Source organism: Pteropus vampyrus, unplaced genomic scaffold, assembly GCF_000151845.1.
Source record: "Pteropus vampyrus isolate Shadow unplaced genomic scaffold, Pvam_2.0 Scaffold397, whole genome shotgun sequence".
Classification (NCBI taxonomy): Eukaryota; Metazoa; Chordata; class Mammalia; order Chiroptera; family Pteropodidae; genus Pteropus; species Pteropus vampyrus.
In genome coordinates, this window is record NW_011889178.1 from 1,491,785 (window position 1) to 1,515,529 (window position 23,745).

At 35.6% G+C, this 23,745-nt stretch overlaps 2 protein-coding genes across 3 annotated transcripts in view; one reads left to right on the plus strand and one right to left on the minus strand.

Annotated features, from left to right (window-relative positions):
• Nucleotides 1-15,058, plus strand: part of MTREX (Mtr4 exosome RNA helicase) — a 77,115-nt gene extending 62,057 nt beyond the window's left edge. Inside the window, exons 23-27 of the mRNA XM_011380620.2 lie at nucleotides 1,681-1,786; nucleotides 4,781-4,837; nucleotides 5,854-6,016; nucleotides 13,307-13,411; nucleotides 14,770-15,058. Of these exons, the coding sequence (XP_011378922.1) occupies nucleotides 1,681-1,786; nucleotides 4,781-4,837; nucleotides 5,854-6,016; nucleotides 13,307-13,411; nucleotides 14,770-14,822 (484 nt within the window). The 3' untranslated portion in view covers nucleotides 14,823-15,058. The remainder of the gene's footprint in view (nucleotides 1-1,680; nucleotides 1,787-4,780; nucleotides 4,838-5,853; nucleotides 6,017-13,306; nucleotides 13,412-14,769) is intronic.
• Nucleotides 14,794-23,745, minus strand: part of PLPP1 (phospholipid phosphatase 1) — a 71,926-nt gene continuing 62,974 nt past the window's right edge. The window contains exons 5-6 of one of the 2 annotated variants that reach the window (XM_011380619.2): nucleotides 15,902-16,078; nucleotides 14,794-15,394 (exon numbers count right to left, since the gene is read on the minus strand). In XM_011380619.2, coding sequence (XP_011378921.1) covers nucleotides 15,266-15,394; nucleotides 15,902-16,078 — 306 coding nt within the window. In that variant the 3' untranslated portion in view covers nucleotides 14,794-15,265. The remainder of the gene's footprint in view (nucleotides 15,395-15,901; nucleotides 16,079-23,745) is intronic. The other variant, XM_011380618.2, reaches the window with a different exon arrangement.

Sequence of the window (23,745 nt, forward strand, 5' to 3'; positions counted from 1 at the left end):
CATATTTTTTTCCCAAGATCTTTTGAAACTTGCTCTGAATTTCTCTAATCTGATTTAGGCTCCTCACCATTTTAAATATAATAACCTGTATAAACCTGTTAAATCACTGCCCTGTGATTATTATCTGTCTCACTCATTAGACTGTAGTTCCTTGAAATAATCTTGCCTCTTTGTATTGTTCTCTTTTCTTGACTTAACTTTCAGTTTACCATTGGGAACCCATATTTAGTTTTTAACTTTGTTTTTGAATAGTTAAACTGTTTGTAAAGATTGCTAGTTCATGACTTTATTCTTTTTCAGAAGTCTTCCAAAAAACAAAAAGTTTTCTTTTTTAAAGAGTAACATTCTTACAATTACTGAATGGGTCATTAAACCCTTTAATAAATGTAAGATACCTTATAGAACTTTTGACTGTAGAATTCTAGAGATACCATCTTTGTAGTCTTTTTTAGCTTTTGTCGACACAGTTGAGAATTCAGAATTTTCCATTTTCAACCCATAATGACAAAGAGAAAAATAACCAAGAAATATTTTGCAGTTATTACACAAATCAGAAGATTAATAGAGACCAAAAACACCCTAGATAGAGTGATGATGGTGAAATTAATCATGTAAGCAAAATCTCAGACCCTAGGGAAATTCTCAAACACAAGAATCAGTGCGTAAATAAATTTCTGAAAACAAAAACTTGTAAAATACTTATTTAATTTACTCTCCGTTAAATAGAAAGGGTTTAGTTATGTTTTGTGATAAGAACTTGGATCATCCCATTTTGTTACAAAGACTTATGACAGTAGTCTTTCATCTTTTATGATTTGACCACTAAGAGGTCAGATATTGAAGACAGTTGTAAATACAAGTAAACTGATAAGAAACATCATGAAGAAATTTGTTGGATTGATCATTCTAATATTTATAATTTAAATCTGAATGTGGAAATGTATAATTATGGAGCAAAGAGGTTGGCCTTCCTCTCTTCAACAAAATTATGAGGTGTCAGAGTCCTTTAAAATACTATATTTTGATGCTAATAAAAAGGAACCAAAAATAATAAGCTAGAACTTAAGAGATGTATCTAAAACCTGAAGTCAGTTAATACGTTTTGACAGCGCAAGTGCAAGAAGTAATGATGTAGTACCTATTAGACATGTATTTGAAATCTAGAATCATATTTACTACATGAATATAGTTCAGATTCTTCAATGACAATTGACAAGCAGTAGTTTGTTGCATTTAGAGGCCATTATACATCTCGGTTATCATATATTCTCTGCACTAGGAATCTGCAAAAAAAATGTATGTCTGCTATGGGTACATTCTAATTAAGATCTCTAATAAAGTTGTTTTTCATTATCACTTTTTAAATTATTTGTAAAATAATTAAAAGGATTTTTAGACCCAGATAAATGGGTGGTGATGACTTTTATTTCAGTGAATATATGCATTTTAATATCTGCTAGATGGGATCTTTACATGAAATACCCATTTTAAATTTATTATTTGTATATTGATAAATATAAAGACCTGCCATTTCCTTAAATAAATCTCTGTCACTCCTCATTGATTATTCCTTATGGTCAAATAATACATTTTGTTAAAAATTACATTTTAAGGATGTGTGAATATATGTATGTGTTTTTATATTCTGAAATTTGCAATTCTTTTTTTGTGGTGGTATAGTGCTGATGAGCTCCTTCTAACTGAGATGATGTTTAATGGCCTTTTCAATGACCTATCTGCAGAACAGGCAACGGCACTACTAAGCTGCTTTGTGTTTCAGGAGAATGTAAGTTAATAGATTTAGCATGTCTTATTAATTTACATATTCTGTTATTTAACTTTAATACTATTATGGGTATTTCTAATTATAAAAATACTACTTTATATTTACATAATATGGGTAATGTTAATTAGAAATCAGTACAACTTTAACATATATGGTAAAAAATTTCATAATGAAATGCATATATTATCAGAAAGGAGAGTGAAATAGGATTTTATTTTTGGACAGTCATCATTAATGAGATTCCAAGTTTTAAGTTTGTTCTATAACCTGTATTGTTTGGAGGTCTGGCCTAGTAAGACAGTCTCAGAAAGAAAAAGATGAGTGAATGTAAAATCAGGCAAAATTAGTAAAAATGGAAGAGGATGATGAGGTTGAATATCCTTCCAGTCCTAATACTGGAGAATAACTAGGAAGCAGCTGATCCTATTAGAGGCCAAAATCTTAATTTTAATAGGCAGGGTTTACAGTAGTAGCCATAGATTCTCATTGCTGGTTTAGCAATAAATTTTCCATGTGAGTAGATACTTCACTTTCAGTGTCTCTTAAGAAATCAAAAAAAGGAAGTGTTAGATGAAATACCACAAGAACATTAATCATCTTTGTACTTTATTCCAAAGACCAATATGATTTGTTTTAGAAAGGTAAAATGCATTTTTCACATTTATTCATTGTGGATGAAATGGATAGAATAAGACAAGGACATTTGCCTTCTAACAATAATTTTAATACTGTTATCTAAATTTTTAGAGAATCTTTTACTATGTACTCTTAGTTTAACTTTTAAGTAAATTAAGACAAATTTTTTCTTTTAGTTCTGCCATTGATCTGTTTAATTAGCTATTTCTTTATTCATTAATCAAATCAAATACATTACTTCAAGTAAGTAGATACTTTTCTCTCCACTCCCTGATTACTGATTAGAATTATAGCTATAGTGGCAATGAAAACAAATAGGACAGTAATCCAGAAACTATTTTATGCTCTCTTGAGAATGCCTGCTATATACTTATGAAGAATGCATTAGGCTGCAAAATATTATCTGCTTGTTGTTTTTCTTAGGTTCAAATTTTCATTTCATTAATTTCCAAGATAATTATTAAGAATGCTTGTCAGATTTTTTTTTAAACAGATTTAAGGTTTAGAGACTGGGCATTGGCGGTCTTCTGCCTCTGTCAGACTTTGTCTTACTGCTAATTCTTACCTTGTGCTTTTTTTTTTTTTCCCCCTTAATGTGGCACTACAAAAATCTTGTCTTCTGAGAGGTCAAGTGTGTTGCCTCTTTGAAGGAATTGGACTTAGCCAAACCACAACTCTTAAATATTAGGGCAAGGTGTTAACTATATGTTAAGATTTGTTCAGTGAAATCACACTGTAGTGTCATCAGTTCTTGTGGCGGTGCCTTTCAACATCAGGATGAAAAATTGTATTAAAAGTCACATGGAATTTTGTTGATAATTTAAAAAGAATGTTTTCTAGCCAGAAAGGTAAATATAGTAAGATACTTATTATAAATACATCATAATCTGCTTGACATATTAACTTCTGTTTTAAAATGTGTTCTAAAACTGTGTCTTCCTTGATTTATATCATTAAAAGTAAAGATAACATAAAATCTTTGTAAGTATCAAGTAACTACAAAGATTTACAGATCTAAGCTCTAGAGCTAGAGTAGAAATTTTTCCTTTCATGATACTTATGTGCTAGTGGATGAAGATAACAATAAAGAAATAAAATGCACACAGATTATATCAAATAGTGGTGAGGATTGTGGAGAAAAGCTAAGTAGAGGAGACGGATAGAAATTTCTGAGGGGATAGTGTGGCTATTTTAAATAAAGTGATTAAAGAAAGCCTCACTGATAATTTGAATTGAGGCTTAAAGGATGGACGAAGGAACAAACTGCACATACCTGGTGGAAGAGCACTGGTAAAATCAGAAGAAGCAGTTATTGTTGACCACAAATGAACACAGTATCAAAGACATTTAGCAGTCTTGCATTCTTTTCACTGTTAAAATGAGATGTTAAGTTCATTCTGGCCATTTTGCTTTTTCATGATTTTTTATTTTAACGGGAATATTATAGAATATAGAACTTGGTTCATGATTTATTACATAATATACATATTTCTGCATGACGCAAATCAAAACCAAGTCCTATGTAAATACTGATGTTTAAAATAAAGGCATATCTGTTGCAATTAACCTATAATTGCTTTTTAAAAAATTTATCTATAATTATTTTAAATCCTCTCCCACACATACATACATACCATTCACAAAAAATGTCTATTCTAATCACAAGCCTATAGGTTTTCAGGATTTGACCTTTTATTTCTCTTTGACAAGGTAAGAAACTAACACAATTCAAGCAGCTTGTTCCAGGTTCCTTTGGCCAGTTAGTAATAGACCTGAAACTCCTATTATTCTAATTGAGAAGTTGACAAACTTTTCACTTATGGGAAGGCAATATTAAGAACACAAACTCAAATTAAAATTTTAACTATTTTATACTTTGTATAGAGATCTAGAAATATCTGGGTTAAATAAAAATTGAGGACATGTTTCTAATGTTCTTTATCTAAAATTTTCAGTTTCTCCAGATTGAGTTGCCTGGAAGCCAAAACTGTTTGAAGATCAAACAGTGATAGAACCATTCATAGTAATTTTAATGTAACTAAACTACTATGCATGTTTATAATATTTGTTCTTCTCACTTCCATTTGTGGTCACAGAAAATAGCTAGTTTATTACACTTTGCAAACTTAGCAGTATAATATTATCCTCTGAAATATAATAGGCTATTGTAATTAGGTTGAGAGGAGTGGTATTTTTACATACTGAGAGTTGATTAGAAACTAAATGCTGCTAATGTCTAAGGTCTTATAATTTGATATTAATGGATATCATAAAAGCTTTGTTTTGTTAAAGCACAGGTAGTATATACAACATTTTAAACGTGGGGTTTTACACCTAATTTTTCTTTTTTTTATATAGTCTAGTGAGATGCCCAAATTAACAGAGCAGTTAGCAGGACCACTTCGTCAAATGCAGGTAAGATTTTTCGAACTACATATTTTATGAATAGTATATTGTAAAATAAACATTTTTGACTGTCTAATTGTATTTATCATTCAACAGAGATGCTTCCTTCAGAATTAAAGATGTTACTTGGTGTTATGTCATTTAATGCTATTTATATCATAACATAATTTGTGATTTTTATTTTAATAATTAAACATTTTCCCTTACCAGTGTAATAAACTGTGTAGAGTTGCTGTGAGTGCATACTCCAGATAGGCTATACCAACAATTCAGGGCCTGCATTGTTCTCCTTGGGATTAAGAATGACATCTTAATAGACTAGGATTCAGTTAACTTTAATTTTTTGTTCATTTTTCTTTCCATTCTGGTTTATAACAAAGTTTTAAAATCTGTTTTACTCTAAGAAATTGTTTATCTCTGGATCCTCAAAGCCACAGGAGCTTATAGTGATGAATTTGTGTCTTTTATTGTTTTGTTAGGATGAAACGATTTTGTCTGCCTGTCAACATTATGCAGAAAAATAAGGAAAGATGAACTTTAAGACATTGCTAGAAAGGAATGAAAAGTGAATCATAGGAAAAGGCCCCTTCAAAGGAACATTTAGCATTCCTTATTATAACTGAGAATTTTAAACTTTCAGAACCACAGAAATCTGTAGACATAGGTGTTTTTGACTTTTTGGATTACCAAAGAGAAAAGAATGAATCTAATTTAAGTGCTACTCTTGAATAATTTTAACAAAGAGGGTTTTTTTTTTGTAGAAAAGGTATAATTGGGTGAAAACCATGATCTCGATATATTTTTCTTAGTTAATTACTTCAATGTAATGGGAAAACTTTGTTGTTTGTTCCCTTAGCAATGGAAAAGGCATTCTGACTGCTTAGAAGCAGAATATCCAAATTGCACGCATATTACCTAGGAAAGGAAATGGGACCTTGTGGAATACTGGCTTTGGAAACCTAAAGAAATAAGTGATATGGGAGATCATAAGTAAGAAATTTTAAGTTTATATTTTATCTTCAAAGGAATGTGCTAAACGAATTGCAAAAGTTTCAGCAGAAGCAAAATTGGAAATTGATGAGGAAACTTACCTAAGCTCATTCAAACCTCACTTAATGGATGTAGTATATACCTGGGCAACTGGAGCTACATTTGCCCATATCTGCAAAATGACAGATGTCTTTGAAGGTATGGTTAAATTTTGTATAAATACATTTCCTTCTGATACAAGATATATATGTACTTAGGATGGCATTGTTCTAACTAAACACAATGATGTATTATTTTTAATTTTTGGTAATAAAAGACTCTTCTGCTTATGTAGATCAAAAATATTCTCCACCAATCCTTTGTTATTTAATAAGGATAGTCTGCTCATTATAAATTTCTTAAACTATTTTAACAGTTTGTAATCCTGTGCCAGAGTCTCTGCCATCACAGACAGATGATCCTAGTAAATCATATTTGTGTGGGTATTTTTACTTTTTGTTTTATTCTCTTGGTAATAACTTAATGGCTTACTGTATAATTTCACTGAAAAACAGCAGAGTGAAAATGTTGTCCATCATTGCATTTCAAATAGCAAATACTGCCTCAGTCAGACTCTTCAGCATGGATCAGATTGATAAGCAAAATTTTAGGAGCCTGAAAAATAACTGTTACTCAAAGAGAAATTTTAAATGAAGAAAAGGTAAAGAGAAGTAATTATAAATGAATTACAGGAAGCAAAAAATAAGCACAGTAAAGACCATGTTGAGAAATATTGTATTCATTGCAAAAAGATTGGCTTAAGTAGATATTTATAGTGCTGAATTGTATTTAAAAAATTAGATATTTACATTGAACTTTCTTATAAATAAAAATAAATGAGCTTGGACTTCATAGAGATTATAAGAATATAAAACATACTATTGTTTATTTTGAGAAATATCTGTTTTGAGAAAAAATATTTTTAACACCAATATTATATGCTTTTTAACTGGTATTATTAAAGACTAATAGATTGCTGAGTTTATTAATCAGTGATTTTTATGATTTATAGGTAAACATCTTTGCAACAGAATATTAAAATTTTCAACTATAGGCCTTTACTACATTAACATTGAAATTAACATACAGTTTTAAGTGTTACAGTTTACCATATGTTATCTTTTTATTATGGGAAGATGTTTTAGTCTTTTTTTAAAAGTTTATTTTTTAGCCTCCATTAAATGATCATTTAGCAATATGGTCCCAAAATCTTTTACTGTATTCTCTTACTGGTAAGGTGGTCATTATTAAGTAACTACTGTGTGCCAGGCATTGTGCTAATAAGCACTTTAATTTAGATCTGATCACCAAAATAGCAACTCAGGATGGATATTTATTATCTCCACTTTGCACAAGGAAATTGAGTTTTTACAAAGTAAATACTTAGGCCAAAGTCATCAGGGTATAGTACATGATGGCACTATGATTTGAATCCTGGCCTCTGTGACTATAAGTCACATGGTAGTTGATAACTTCATCTAAGCACCAGAATATCTTATTCTTGAATTTTGGATCACCTAAAGACTTAAATCCTAACCTAGATTATATCATGTACATCCACTGAAAAGTCATGCTTGTAGGAATGGTAAGGTGGTCTGCAGTATAGTTCATGGTGGGTAGCAACATTTGAGTATGTGAGAAAAAGGAAGCATGACATACTCATCTCACTAGTGAAAATTGCTTAACATGCAGAAACCCAGGTAGATGTATGACACCTTGTGTGTTTCAGAGGCACAAAGGCAATCAGATACAGCACCACTGCTCTTCAGTTCAAAATCTTTTTGAGACATAAGGGAAACTAATGACTTCTTTGCCTAAATAGTTCAAAAACTTGTTAATATAATAATAGCTCATGTTAATATAATACCTTCTGCTACAATATATAAAACAATACTGGTTCATAGGGGAGAGTAGCTTTTGTTTTGTTTTAAGAAAAACCAGGGGGCAGCAGACCTGGGAATCCAAGGAACTCTATAAAATTGTTTTATGTTTCATTTTTCTGTTCTTTGTATTTAAATGGAAAAGTTATCAACAATATGGAATATAAATCTTAAACTGCTAAAACCGAAGACACTTGTTCTGCCACCTTTTGACCTTTTCCACAGCATACTAGCATTCCTGAAATTTGTTTTTCCCCCTTTTCAATTCCTTGGAACTATTTTTACATCACAGTTTTCTTGAGAAATCTAAGTTTGAAAATTTGAGGAATTCAGTTTACAACTATAACTTGAAATTTGGTCTAACATCAGCAGTTTTCATGTTTTCCTGGTCTGGGTGCTATTATATTAACTAAGCTTTTTCTGAAATTGGTATAGACTGTATATTAACTTTGAAAAATAAAACATATAATTAAACAGGAAAAAAGTAACAGAACCTTGATTTACTTAGGGGATAGTGTTTCCTTTTTCCAACATACTGTGTCCCCTCACCCCGCCCCCCCTTTTTTTTTTTACCATGTTATTTAGTTATTCTATCTCAAAATAGCCATTCTCTCCTCATCTTGTAACTGTACATGGCTTTATGTAATTGGAAAAATACTGTAATCAAAGTGCTAGCCCATAGTACAATGTGTCTTTATTTTCATAGGCAGTAAATGACTGCATTGGAACTTTTTAATGTGCTGTGCTCAAACCATATTTGTTCCTAGATTCTTAATTTTCTTTTTATGTGAAAATAAAAGGGCCTGATCATTTCATGTCATGAACCCTAGAAGTAGTTTTAAGTATTTTTCAGACATTAAGGGCCAGTTAACATCGTCATGATTAACACCTTGTGTTTAGGGGATGTTTGATGCAAGAGAAGAGTTTATACTGGGATTCAGTTGAGGAATTTGAAGATTTCATATAAATAATTCATCTGTTATCACCTTGGGGAAAAAATGATAGCATGTAGTTCTTATTTCTAACAAACTAAATTTGAATAGCAATTTTAAAAGTATTTGTATGGGCTAAAGCCTGTAGTTTCAGTCTACTAATCCATGTAGATGCATTGTAACCTAGACAATGGCCTTTACTATTTCTTTCTATACAGAAGCAATATTGTACTCTCCATTACACATAAAGGGCTTGCTTTCCACTTAGCACAGGTCATCAGGAAAGCACCTGTGATGAATTATTACTTGAAACCTTCTACTGTACTTCTGCCTGCCATAGGTTTTTTGAGCAATTCTGTATAGTACATTCCCACAATCTGCCCCAACCACATAACTTCTCAAATGACTTTTCAGCTGGCATAGTTTGACCCTTCTCTAGGACAGGGTACACCATTGTTATTAGAGATTTTCCAGTGGATTTGTTTATAGAAATAGTTTTGCTAAAAATAATAGAGTAATATTTTATTACGTATCATTTTTGTTTAAATTTTAGTACTAAATGACTTAGGAATAAGTACCTAATACTTATTTATGAATAATTACAGAGACCCTAGGAGGGATCAGATACTGTGCTGGGTGCAGTGTGAGCATCAGAGTCTCTGCCCTCCAGAAAGGGTTCAACCTGCACTGGTATCCAGTGGTAAATAGTTTCAAGAAAATATATTTGTGATCCTAACCTTAGGCCAAACCCATTAAAATCAGGTACATAGAAGTATTAAATCAGATGCAGGACATGAACTGTGGGGAACCCCTTTGGGGAATGCTGGAAAGCTAGAGGTAGAAATAACATTCAGAGAATGTTGCTTTCTGTCTTCATTGAGAATGATGCTGTTTTGTTCAAGAACCAGATGAGCCTAATGTTTGCAAAATTGCCCTTAAAGCCTTTGTGCCCAAATGTTCCATAATGGGTAAATAGTTAAAATTGTAGTATATCCATTCAATGGAACAGTATTCCACTAGCAAAAGGAATGAAGTACTGATAATGCTAAAATGTATATGAACTGCCTGCCTTCGCTTAGACCCTTAAAGTGCTACATATAATACTTATAAATGATACGTTTTTAGCTACTACCTAATTTAATTCTTTTTGAATAAAAGCATTTGCAAAATAAACATTTAATATCTGGTTGTATAGGTAATATGATGTTAATTACCTCCTCCATTCCTAATCCCTATCCTCTGCTTCCTGTTGTGAGGAAAACAGTGCATTAGCACAGTGCCAAGCACATAGCATTCAATAAATGTTAGCTGCTGCAGTCATTTTTTTTAGTAAGTTACTTTGTTCTCATGATCACCCAAATCCCTCATTCCTTTTATAGCCAGAGTCAGAAAGAGTAGTTAAGAATAGACCATATCTTCAGTTCCTTACTTCCCATTTCCTTCTTGATCCACAGTAATCTGGTTGCCTCTTTCAGTGACATTACCACAAGTCACCAGTGACTATCTGATTGCCAGATTCAGAAAACAGACCCTTTATCTGACTGGATCCTGCTTGCCAGTTTTTATTGCTTCCTACCTCTTGAAACCCATTAATGTAACTTCTTTGGTATTACAGCAGTGAAGAGCTTAGAGTTAAGGCCAAAAAAACTTATAATAACACTTTTTTCTTAATTATTTTAAATATACAAACTGAATTTAATTATAAATTGAAATAATCCACATATTATAGAAAATTTAGAAAATATACATAATTCCTGTGAGGCACTGTAATATAATATAGTTAAATCTTGGGCTATAGATATTACTGTGTGGATTCAAATCCTGACTCCGTTTACTCCTGTCTCTACCCTTGGTCAAGTTACATAGGTAACTTCTCTGAGATTTTCCTTTTTCTTCTTTGTAAAATAAAGGTAACAGTATTTGTCTCATGGAGTCAAATGAGAGAATTCACATAAAATAAAGATTACAGACCAGCCACAAAATACGTGCTCAGAAAATGTTGGCCCTTTTTATTCAGCCTAATTTCACCTTTTCATGATGCTTAAATGTCATTATAAACGTTTTCTTGTCTATAATACAAGAATGCCCTCAAAGTTATAGTAAGATGTGTGTATATGTGAGAGTGTAGTATCACTCTTGACCCTAGTGTTTGGTTGGATTTTATGTAATTCATCTCTCTGTTCTGCTGCCATTATTGCTACTGATTGTCATCTAAGAAACTTCTCTGCTAGGAGCTAAATAACTGGTAGAATTGTGTAGTGGAAATATTCTGTAATTGAGGGCTGGAGTTTTTCTCCAAGAACTCCATGAACCTTTTAATGGAAGAAGAGGAAGGACAAAAGAAGCTATGGACTTCAGATATTTTGGCTCAAGGGCTATATGATCTTACATTTCTTTACAACTTTGCTCTTGTCAAAGAATTTGTGCATCTCTTATCTCAAGTGAGACCAGAGGTAGAGCAAGCCCTGTTTAAATTGTATTTATTATTTATCTTACAAACCAGAAAAATTAATAAGAGTGGAGTAAATAAGGGCCTAATTGCAGAGCTAATCACCTAGCGACAAAATGTGGAGTAGAGCTCAGATCTCCATCTAGTCTCCTTTTCTCTAACTCCTGGTGCCTTAGCTCCAAGTCTAAAGTAGGTGAACATCCTATATGTAGGACATGGTATTGTCCTTCTAGTAAGGTGACCTAGTGCTGGTGGTGTTCTTCTGTATGACCAGTCTCATTCATAAATGTCCCAGTACCCAAAATAGCATCTTTGTATTCTCATTGCTCTGGCCCATAGGCAGGTTCAGAAACCAGGCAAGTAGTCCTTACTGGTCCAGGCCCCTTTGCAGTATTTTCTTGGGCTCCTGTGATTGTCCCACAGGGAAAGTATTCTTGTGCCTGGGCAATTCCTACTGGATTGTGCTGACTCTGTTAAGTAAATGGCTTGAGTGTTTGTGTTTGTCTTTGTCTAAACTCAGATTCCATTCTGCTTTATGAGTGTACCTCTCTGCTGATTTTCCCCTTCAAGCACATTGAAACAGTGTGGAGAGCATTAAAAGGTAAAAAGGAACTGTCAACACTGTGCACTGAGTGTATTACAAGAACTTGATATCCACTTCTGGGTACTTATCCGAAGAAATCTGAAACACTAATTCGAAAAGATATATGCACCCCTATGTTCACTGCAGCACTGCTTACAATATATAGCCAACATAAGGAAGCAACCTAAATTCCCATCAATAGACAATTGGATAAAGATGTGATACATATATACAATGCGGTATTTTATGCAGCCATAAAAAAAATGAAATCTTAACCATTTGCAACAACATAGATGGACCCTAGAGGGTATCATACTAAGTGCAATAAGTCAGAGAGCGACAAATACTATATGATCTCACTTATATCTGGAATCTAAAGAACAAAATAACAAAAAAATAGAAACGAACTCATACAGAAAACAGACTGATGGTTACTAGATGGGAAGGGGTTGCGGGGGGGCTGGATGAAAAAGGTGACAGGATTAAGAAGTACAAATTGGAAGTTACAAAAGAGTCTCGGGGATGTAAAGTACAGCATAGGGAATATGGTCAATAATATTGTAATAACTATATAGTACCAGGTGGGTGCTAGGCTTACTGGGGTGATGACTTCATAAGTTATATAATTGTTTAACCACTGTGCTATACACCTGAAACTAATGTAAAATAAGATTGAATGTCAACTGTAATTGAAAAAGAATTTGATAAATGTTAAAGTATTATTCCAGCGTTGCAAGGAGTTAATAAGGACCTAGTTAAAGTGTGAGTTCACAACTTGCCTTATCAGAACTGATATTCCTAATGTATTTTCAGATGTTAAAAATAAAGTCCTTTTTAAAAGTTTTAAACTTAAGTGGGTAGCAGTTAAAGGATCCCAGGCCCCTTCTTGCTGAAGTCTGACAGAAGTGAAACTATGTTTACATTTTCAGTTTTGATACAAACACTTGTCTCACAAGGGGAGTCAAGTCCGATGTGAAGAGGCTTATCTCCTTTGTGCTTCCTTGAGGACACACTGTGTGAAGAAAGCACTGATGAAAGAGTCTACTAGTAAAGTCAAAAAGAATGAATAATTGCACCTTTCAAATGACAAATCTGATCCTGTTACTCCCCTACTTAAAAATCTCGTTGCATTCTCTTCACAGGATGGTATCCAGGGGCCTTAATAGGCCAGACTCCTCAAGGTCCTTGAATATCAGCTGCAGTTTTGTCAGGCTTTTCTGCATTGCCTCAGTGATTTTCTTTTGTCTCTGCCTGACAGGCCTTCTCATTCTTACAGACCCAGGTTATATTGCCATCCCTCACCCAGAGTTGCTCTCTTCTCTGTTCTTTTTACTTACCTCTGTAAGAGAACAAGTGCCAACCCATGATAATAAAGCCATGACTCTCTCTACCATTAGTCAAGAATGAGAATTAACTTTTCATCTTTGCATTCTTCCTAGTGCGTAGCAGGCAGCCAGTCAAGTTTGCTAACTGATTTACTACATGGGAAGTCTCTAAAAGTGCTATTAGTTAATCATCCCATGTTCTCCACCCTTGCCTTTTAACAAAAGTTCTATTCCTGATTATTTCCATTTTACAAGTGATTTTGTTTCCTTTTCTGTCCAGGCAGCATAATTCGATGTATGAGGCGCCTGGAAGAATTGCTTCGACAAATGTGTCAAGCAGCAAAAGCCATTGGAAACACTGAGCTGGAAAATAAATTTGCAGAAGGTAAGTACCCGTTCAATTTTTTTTGTTTTGTTTTTTGTTTGTTTGTTTGTTTGTTTAATAATTTAGGCAAATCTTCTGAGACTTGAGCTCTTGACCACAACCTAGGAGGATGTTTTCAGATGTTCTTTACTGGATTGCCAAGAAGGGCCATCTAGTAATGTTTAAATAAAATTTTAGAGTGGGAAAAAGATTTTTATATATATTTACAGATATTTATTGTGCATTATGTGCCAGGCATTGTTTTAAGCACTAGGGGGATACAGCAGTGGACAAAAAGACACAAATCCCTGCCTTTATTTCAACAATTACAATAGGTGGTAATAAGTCTTCAGAAAAAAGGACAGTAGGGAATTGGGGGATGGATGGAATGGTCTAGGAGTTCCCCTCAGAAGGTGGCATTTAGGCCCTTTATTTAGGCTTGATATATTTGAGCAACAGCAAGAGGCCATTGTGTTGGAGCAGAGTGAGCAATGAGAAGAATAGTAGGGGTTGGAGAGAGAAAAATAATCATGTAGCCCCCAGCCCTCAGCTTTTTCCTCTGAAATGTCTGGAGGCTTTGATCACAGGAATGGTGTGCTCTCACTTGGGTTTTACAAGGCAGTTTTTGCTGTAGCATTATAAGCAAGTCTGTAGAGTCACAAGATGGAAGCAGGAAGACCAGATCAAGAAAGGATAGCTAGACCAAGGTGGTAGGGGTCAGGGGTAATAAATGCTTGTATATAGTTTCACACCATCTGAATGCTGGCTTATATAAAGGGCTGAGTTAAAACATGAGATTAACAGCAACCACATTGTTGCTTTTAGTTAGTTGCTCACAGTCAACCCTAGTGATTTCTGCTGAGTGTCCTAAAGAAAAACTTTGCAAAAACTGGCTTATGTTTCTATTATTGATAGAAGCAGGGCTATTTAATCACTCAGGGTATAAGTCTAATTACATAAACTTTTTAAATAAAAATTTATGGTTCTTAGTTCAGAAAAAATTTCACATGGTAACTGAAAATGTGTTTTCAGGTTGAAAATTCACGCTTTTGGGTCAGTCAGCTTCTTTTAACAGCTTTGTCCTTCCCCAGATAAGTTTTTTTGAATAGTTGTAAATACTGCTCCCTCACACACACACCGAAGTACTTTAGAGTCAAGTCATAAGAGCAGGGGTCTATTTTCTAAGTTTTCCACCTCTCAGAGATGGCTGTGACCTCTTTTAGGTAGATCTTTCAGACCAGCAAGGTGTTTTTTATTTTCCAAGTTGTTCTCTCACTAGTTTAATCAGCATTGTTATGTTTGTCTTTACAACCCCCAGCAGAGGGGAATTACATTCTTTGTGGTCTTGAAAGTTTAAACCATATTTTCTTTTCTCTTAGGAATCACCAAAATCAAGAGAGATATTGTGTTCGCTGCCAGCCTTTACTTATAGTCAGCCAAAGGAATGTGGGATTTTAAATTGTTCACCACCTGTCTGATTGCAGTTGACTACAAATGCTTATAGTATTGATTTGGTTCTCCCATCTCACAACAGTTGTCCTCAAACATTTTAATATGTATTATATTTAAATCAAGCATTCGAAGGAAGCATATTACATAACACATTTGTACATAAGCATTACATTTTTTTAATAAAAAATGTACAGGTGGGGCATTGTTTTAGTGAAAGGCTTGAATTTTTTTATGAATTTAGAGCTATTAGATTAAGTGTTGTGTTAAACTATATACACACATGTAAAGTGGGCGTCCAAGGTATAGCAGCAGCAGTCCCTTAAAGGCTTGTACACCGGCAAGAACAACACATACTCTTGCCTTCAGGTTGCAATCATTTTCCTTTAGAAAGCAGGCCAGCTTCATCTGGGCGTTCTGTCACTTTCAAGGTTGGTGATTGTTCCGATAGTGATTCCCCGCTGTTGGTGTTTCATGCAGAGTTGTATGAGAATCCTCCTCTTTTCTTTCTTTAAAAGAATTTCTCTCCTTGAAGAAATCTGATACATACACAGCCTGCATGTATAGAACAGGTTATAAGTTTAAAAACCACAAAGTTGCAATAAGCAGTTTGCAAAAATATAAACAACAGGATATATATTACAGGGTACAAATTACAGATTAAGGGTACAAAAATTTAGTGGCTTAACAGGAATTTTTTCCAAATTGATAGTTGCTTTATCATGTCTTGGGCAAATAGCTTCACTATGCCAGCACTTAAAGAATTATTCTTCATGTAAACTAGTTTTTTTCGATTTATCAAAAAGAAAACTTTATAGTTAGAACCTTTTACAATAAAAATACATAGTAAGATTTTGTAACTTTTATAATTATAAAGAATAACCTAGTTTTTGTCTGCTGTCTATCTTACATGACTTTTAACAACACTGGAGTTCTTACATAGTGCTGGATTACTGTACCACATTCTCTGCCTTTGCAGTTTTATCGCTAGTACATTTTTTCTACTTATTTATCCAGATGTTTATCAGTATCAAGATGTAGGCTGCAACCCTGTATACTTACAACTAGTATTGCAACCAGAGCTCCTTGAATGAGTCCAGTCAGCACATCACTCCAATGATGTTTGTAATCAGAAACTCTAGAAAGGCCCACGTAGATAGATACAGCAACAAGACCAAACTGCAGTGTGGGCCGTAAGAGTCTTGCCCAGTCTCCCTTCATTCTGGCTTGAAGATAAAGCTTATAGAAAAGATAAGAAAAAAATCAAGATTTATTATATGTGGAATAGGGCTTTAGGCAAGCATTCTTATACTCAAGTACCTAAAAGTTAATCCTTTTAAGCAAAACAAAACAAAACTATTGCCCCCAATAACTTCTGTTTAGAAGAATTTACCTATCCAACTAAACCACCTTTCAAATTTTAAACAAGGCCAGGGTTAGCTTGTTTAGGATTTCATGGACAGCTCCTCCCCTTGTAATCTGTGTTATAATTCTCAAAGGCAAGTGTCATTAATTCCCTGTCTTGGGATAAACTGCTAGCATTTGAACACAGGCTGCCCTTACTTACCTTGGGCCAGGCTACTTTGTTTCCTGCCCAGCCTATCCAGGGACTAATTACTTAATGTACTCAAACAATTTACATGTGTTAGAGCCCTGCTGGTCTCAAATATTTAACAGGGCAACTAAGACTAATTATAAGTAACTAAAATAATCTGCCTAAATAAATTAAACAGGTTTAGTCTTTACCCTACAAAAGTCTATTCTTTCAATAGCACTTGTACATTTCTAAATTCTATAACTTTTATACTAATCAGACCTGAGAACTGCCCTTCTTTCGTGTCAGCCTGCCCTGACTTTGGGTACATCCCTAAAGGTTATGATGTAGAAGGAATTTGGATAGTTCCTAGGAACTCCTTTTAGCAAATCTGGTCTCATTTAAAAATATATTTCTTTTTTTGCTTAACTTCTTCCAATAAGAATATACTTTTTCATGTTCATTTTTAAAATTCTGTTCAATAATTTGACTCATACTTAATGTAGTCCTCAGAAAACAATGTATGTGGCTGTGCCCATTGACACTGCCTATTTAGATGCACAAATCCATTTCCAGTTCTTTGAGTACTGCTGTGGGTGTTCAGTTCTCAGCAGCTAGAAAAGACCCAGAGGTTGTCTAATTTTATCAAGTACTTTATAATATAAATATCTATTTCTAAAAGAGAATACCATTTTTAACTAGAGTTGGACTCCAGCTGGTTTAAGTGCTGCGGAGCCCCTTCCTCCCTTTTTTGTTTGTTGAAGCTATAAAAAAGTAAACAATAAAAACATGTCTCAAGATTCTGGAGTTGGAAAGATAAGTTGATTCTAGTTGAAGCAAAGCTGGCATCTGGCAGCTGAAGCCAATTAGGTAACATAACCATGCCAGTAAGATCACCTCATTAGTTCTACCTCAGTTGGAAACATTTTATTTTAAGGAGGACAGTTCTTTGGGGCTAAAGCCAAGTTTTGAATATTTTTGTCAAGAAGTTCAGGTGTCCCTATTCTGGATATTTAAGCTGCCTCTTGATACAATAAAGGCATGTGTTTTTCAGACTATGAAAATATATACCTAGTAATTACAAATACTTATATAAATGCAGTCATCTTAGGGAGAACTGTACCCATCTCTGCTAGACAGCAAAAAAAACTAAAATGGACTTAAGCTAGTCAGTCCTATTTTGTACTTCTAACCTAAAGGAAACTCAGAGACTTTCAATGTCCTTCCTCACTTAGGATTCTAAAATCCCTCTAACTATATTTTCCTTCCAAAGAACCCTGGCTTTGACTCTATGTTAAATATTTTGCCCAATTTTTTTTCAACATTCCAGTGAAGAGAAAGAATTAACATTCACTTATGGAACAGCAATCGAATAAGCTCCAATAGACTTTAGGTGAAACCTGTACCCCTCTAAATAGCTAGTTTCTCCTTACACATCTACCCAAGCATAGATGTTCCCCTATCTGCATAGACCCAGAGATTATTTCACCTTGAGAGGGTTCTAGGATTCTCCAGTTGCGGTTATACACCTAACTTTACCCTCTGCTCCAGGCTCTGTTCGTCTGATGGCTAATGGTCATGGCTTGTGTGCTGGCTGTTGTCACAGAACAATTCTCAGCCCTGGATGAGGTTGTGTAATTGAATGTACTGCCTATTTGTCTGCTCTGTCTCCCTGGTTGCAGGGTACTCAGTGTAGCACTACAACTCCCTTCCCATATTGCCACCTCAAAGTCTTTCCTACAAAAAGCAGCTTCAGTAAAGCACACACACAACATTGTTTCTAGTGGTTCCACTTCTAAGCCCTTCTCAGGTTCTGCAGTGCAGATCTGTCTTTCAAGCTCTCACACTCTGGAGGCACTAGAGCTTTGGCTTCCTCTACTGTTCATTTAACTGCTTTCCAAAAACCTTACCTTTCACCTATTGTCTCTTTCCATTCTTTGATTTTTGTGGATTTATAACTTTTTAAATTCTATTCCTTGTCCTTTGAGAGGGGAGAGGAAAGTATATGTTTTCTTTAAAAAGAAGTCTGTTGAGAGTATATGTCCCTAATTGCCTCAGAAAAATTGTTTAAAGCTTTGCAGCACTGTTCTGTTAGAACCAGATACAGGGACAGAGCTCATGCTTTAATGTCAGAGCTGATAACAAAAAGGCTTTATAGGTCCCTGCCTTTTTACATGCCACTCTTCCCTCTTCCTCAAACATGCATATGCTAATCATACATGCACTAAACTCATTCGAAATAAGGCATTTGGTTGCTTATGTCTTAAGAACTTAAAGAATTCCATATCCAGTATTGTGTATAGTGCCAAACAGGCTCACTGGAAGTACCAACACAAATTCCCCTTTTGGAGGAAATTGCCCGCCCCCAGACAAAATTGAAGGCATAGCCCTATTTGGACCACACAACCTTGCCTTCTCTTCTGGGATGGCACTGACTAAATGACTTATGACAGACCTGACCCAGAGATCTGCTGGGCTGGGTTCTGGAATTATACTGAAAGTATGGAGAAATTCTCTATTTTCAGAAAGGGCACGTAATGGATACATGATAGGCTACTTGCAGACAAAAGTTAAAGAGGTGGCAAAAACTATGGCTCGGCAAGGAGAGCAAGCCATTTAGTAGAGAGAAAAAAATGGAGCAGAGTGGCAGCCACAGTGAAAATGCAGGTGCCCAATGAGACACATGGAGAATCGAAGTTCAGTTTCTAGTGTGTGCTAGTTCTAACCAATGTGTCTCTTTACTATAAACCATCTTATCTAGGAGTTTTGTTAACACCCTTCTCTGTGTTTAACCAAAATTCCATTTTGTTTTTAATTTGGATTTCTGTGACCCAAATGATGTAGTTTTACTTAAAAAATGGTAAGTTTTGAATGAAAAGGAAAACACCTGGGTTCCAAGGTGAGAAAAACTTAGAAAAATAAAATCCCAACAGAGTAAATACACTGAATTTCCACTGAAGGCACCATTATAAGAGAGCAGTGGCATTGGGCATGGGATTTGCTTCTATCACTTTTTTCTACAAATAGTACAAAGGCATGAGCCCGCCAAGCCAAAGAGCTTCTCGATCCATCTCATGCCTCAAGCCCGTTCTAAGATTTCTTCTCTGAACTTGCTTCAATTTGGCCTAGCTAATTGACTTGTACAATGGATAATTCAGTCCCCATGGGGGTGGGGTGGGGTGGGGTGGGGTGGAATGCTGCTTGATGAGAGATTCTAGCCTCTGGATCCATCACAATCTTAACATCCAACTTTCTGGTGAAGGAAGCTCCAAAGTAGAAAATTCACAACTTGAAATAAGCAGAATAGGGAGAACAGAAGCATTAAAATGCAGCTCTTCACTGAGGTGGTCCCAAAGCAAAATCCATCACACTGTGATGCTACAGGCATCATGAAGCCCAGATGCAGGACAGCAAAGAACAGAGATGAAAACGTGCAGCTGGCAGGACTCCAGGCATGGCAAAGGGTTTTGTAATTAGGGCAATCCACAAAAGTCAGCCACAGTAGACTGAAGTAAAGAGGGCCTAATCCAGAGACATGCCGAGGGGGAGCTGCAGTGGTAACTCTTTTTAAGAGGTGAGGCAAAGAGAATTAACACAAGGGTTAGTCCAGCATTAGAGGGAATGGATGAGGGCGAATCCCATTAGCTGCCCAGACCAGAAGAGCTTTGCTTGCTCCTTCTGTCTATCCCTGTCCACGAATTTGAACACTGTCCCGAAATATTTAAGAGAATAGTTAATGTTTATAAAAAGAACACCTGAGCCTGCTACTAGTATCATCCCTGCTAAAACAGGGAAAGGCAATAGGCTTGTGAGTTTCCAGGAAACACAAAGTGCGGTTGAAGAAGAGTTTATAGGAAAAACATAACGTCATATATTTCATGAACCTTTACACAACTCCTCACCATTTTCATCTATTAAAAGGTGCAGGATAGACAAATACCACAGGACGTGATAAAGGGAGGGAGTCAACCTCAGAGCCTCCAAAGGAAATCACAGTGAGGCCTGTCTATTCCTTGCCGTCTCTCGAGAAGGAGAACTGTCTTTGAACGTGACCAGCCAGTGTGTCAAAACAAGAACTCATAGCAAATCAAATACAACCACTGATTGGGCATAGCTCAGTTTTAGAAAGCAGAAACTAGTTTGAGAAGAATTAACTCTTAGGAATCCGTAGATATACTCCAGGAATACCCAGCCCCCCGCCCGCCCCGCTCACTGAAACCAGGCATCACTACTGGCCCTTATGAAAAGAAAGGTTCCAGCTCTAGTTTTTGCCTCTAGGAAGAACAAACTGAGCAAAGGTGAGTCTCCTGAGCTGCTCTCCCAGGGAGGGCTTCTGGTCAGGAAAGAATCAATTGCTGCTCAGTGCAGAATCAAGTGTCCAGTCTCTTAGCAAAGAGAAATGGAACGGAAATAAAACTACTATGTAGGATATAGAGAAAGCTTTATAAATACAAGATGCTTGGCTAGGCTATTACTAGGACTTCATAAAGGCAATTTCTTATTTCTTAAGGCCATGAGGACAGGAGTCAATTTGCTCAAAATAACTCAAGACCACAGAGGTGGTAGGAAGAAGCTCCACCATGCAGGCAGCAAATATTTCTCTGACAAGTGCAGAGAAGCCTTCTTCATAATCCAAAGAGAATCTGACACTGGATCTCTTTATGAAGCGCCTCATGATAGTTTTATGGGTAGCCCAAAGAATACTTCGTCAAACAGGACTTTTCATTGCACAGGGCCACATTGGAAAAAAAATTAGAAGGTGTACACATTTTTCCTTTTGTGTAAAAAATAATTTTTTTAAATAAGGAAATTCAATGCCTATGACACTACTTAAGCATTCTTTCATTATTTCACTTTCACCAAAGGGAGGGTATAGCCATTTTTACCTAAAATTTCTGAAACACATTTAACATTAAAAGATCTAATTGTATTGTCTCAACTTTAAAATCTGATTGTAAACAAGGTATTGTTTGAAGCTGGTTTGTTTTTATTTTGCCTTTCCTTGACTGACCTTGTAACACAACTGCAAAATGTTAGGGTCTCACAGAAATTATTAATACTCCATTCTTCAGAGATTTTTTTTCCATTTAAACTAGATTCAGGGAGTCAGCCTGTAAGCTAAAAACAGTTTTCACATTTTAAAAGGGTTATTTTTTTAAAAACATCTGGCCAGGAGAGCACTGTAAGGCTGGCCTCAGCTTAGTCTTCTCTAGGCTTTAATATCACCATCCTTAGGATTCACAGTTCCTAAATTAAGATCTCAAATCCCACCTTAAAATTACGCTGGACTCATGTAGTTTATGGGCCATGAGTTGTTCATTTGCCCAATGTTCAGCATTAATCCACACTTTTGGAAACACTTTCATGAAATAAACAGTGCTAGGTACAGTGCTAGGTAGTATATGGTAATACCAGATGAGAGACATAGAAATCTTGCAGAAAGCAGGTGGTGTCAAAGAGCCTGAGTAAGATTGAGATAAGTGGACAGCACCGTCCCAACACAGAGGAGGGAGCAAGGCCTGGACACAAGGCATTTTGTGGCAGGGAGGGGAGTGAAGCCGAGGCACAGACAGAGAGGTACCTGGATCCCCACTGTAGTAATGAACATAGGAATTTCATAGCAGTGGTATAAACAATCTGAGGTTTCAGCCTCAATAGGACGGTGCTGGGAAAAATGTTTTAGTATGTTCTTCACTGTATTGAAAAAAGGATAGTCTCATACCATGGCTCTTTTCCTGATCAAATAAAGTTGGGATCTTGGCATTCAGCCAAGTTCAAGGGGCTTCACTAAGCACATAAATTGGCCATGTGCAAGGAAGCCCTGCCCTGTGCTCCCACCAGCCTATGTGGTTTTCATGGATGTTGACTACTAGCATTGTGTAAAGTGTGCAGGGCTGGGCTGCCTGCTAGAGGAGAACAATGATCATGGTATTTTCTTTATGAGACATTTTTAACTAGAAGTTAATTTCTGGGTGTCAGGAATTCTCGACAGGAAAGTTTTAGCTATCAAACACTGTCCTCAGAATTCAAATGACTATACATCTCCACCCAAATCTGGGACTGACCATGATGCCAAAATGCCTAGAGAAACAAGATGAGTCATGGCCTAAGAAATCTGGGGGTGGAGGTGAAGTGTATATAAATGTGAAAGCTGGAAAGCAAGGAGACATCAGTGTGTTCAGGGGCTGAATAAAAGCTGGGGCCTAGACACACATCAGGTAAATACTTCCACTGCTTAAAGTCAGTGAAATGCAGTGCACAGTTCTGGCCTGCTTCCCCACAAGGGCATTGGTCTATGACAAACCTATTTATCTGAACTTTTATTTTCATTATAAGTTTACGTCTAAATGGATCATACAGACTCAATTTCCAAACCAGAGTTGAGGTAATTTTCCCTATGCTTATATCCTAACTTGCCTCCTGTGCTCCTAAGTGCCCAAAGAGTAGGCCTGTCATTGAGGCCCTCTATACGTTAATTCTGTCCATACATTAATTTCATATTTCACAAAACAGCCCTCAGTAAAAGTTTCTATTTGACTCTACATACAGATGTTTTGAGAAGAGTCAAAGAAGAGCAGAAAATTACATGCTATATGATACAACTGAAAATATTCTTTAAAATTAAAAACAATGGCTAAAAGTTATGTGTCAGCCACCATTTAATTTCCAGGGATCGGAATCACCTGACCTTCAAAATAACTGTTTCGATCAAGTAATCAATCAAAAAGTCGGTGAGCCTGAATAACACCCAATTTTGATAATTTTATACAGAGAGGGACACCCACACAAAGAAAAGACTTTATTTAAAAAGTCATTTAAGTTGATCTTTAAAGATCTTGTATGAGCCCTAAAGCCTGGTCTTCTATTAGTTACTCTTTATACACATTCATCTCAATTTGATATGCAAATTTTGGGTGCAAATCTTTTCTAACTCTTGACTGTTGACTTTGTATAATGGAAGTACAAACTGCCATGCACTACGGGTGAGCAAGTAGAAATGGACCTAGAAATTGTATAGATGACAAGCTCTTGAAGCAGTACCTAGCTCGCCCAGAAGTTTCCTTGACTTCCAATAATCGAAACAGCTCCTCACCCCAGCAGCCCCCCAGGATGAAGAAGCAAAGCCCACACTGAACAGATGAGACTAGGGCTCCCAGTTAGGCTCAGGTTATTAGGCAGCAGCAGTCGCCTTGGCCTGATATTTCAGATAGTGACCTGCTGTGATTGATTACAGTTTCTGTGTTCCAGAAAACTTTCAGAAAATATGTCCCAGAATAAGGGCACACATCAATTCATTCTTAGCACCAGGAGTGCAGACTTGGTAATTATCTGTATAGGTTTCTACCACTGTCAGAAAAAAAACCTACTTCCA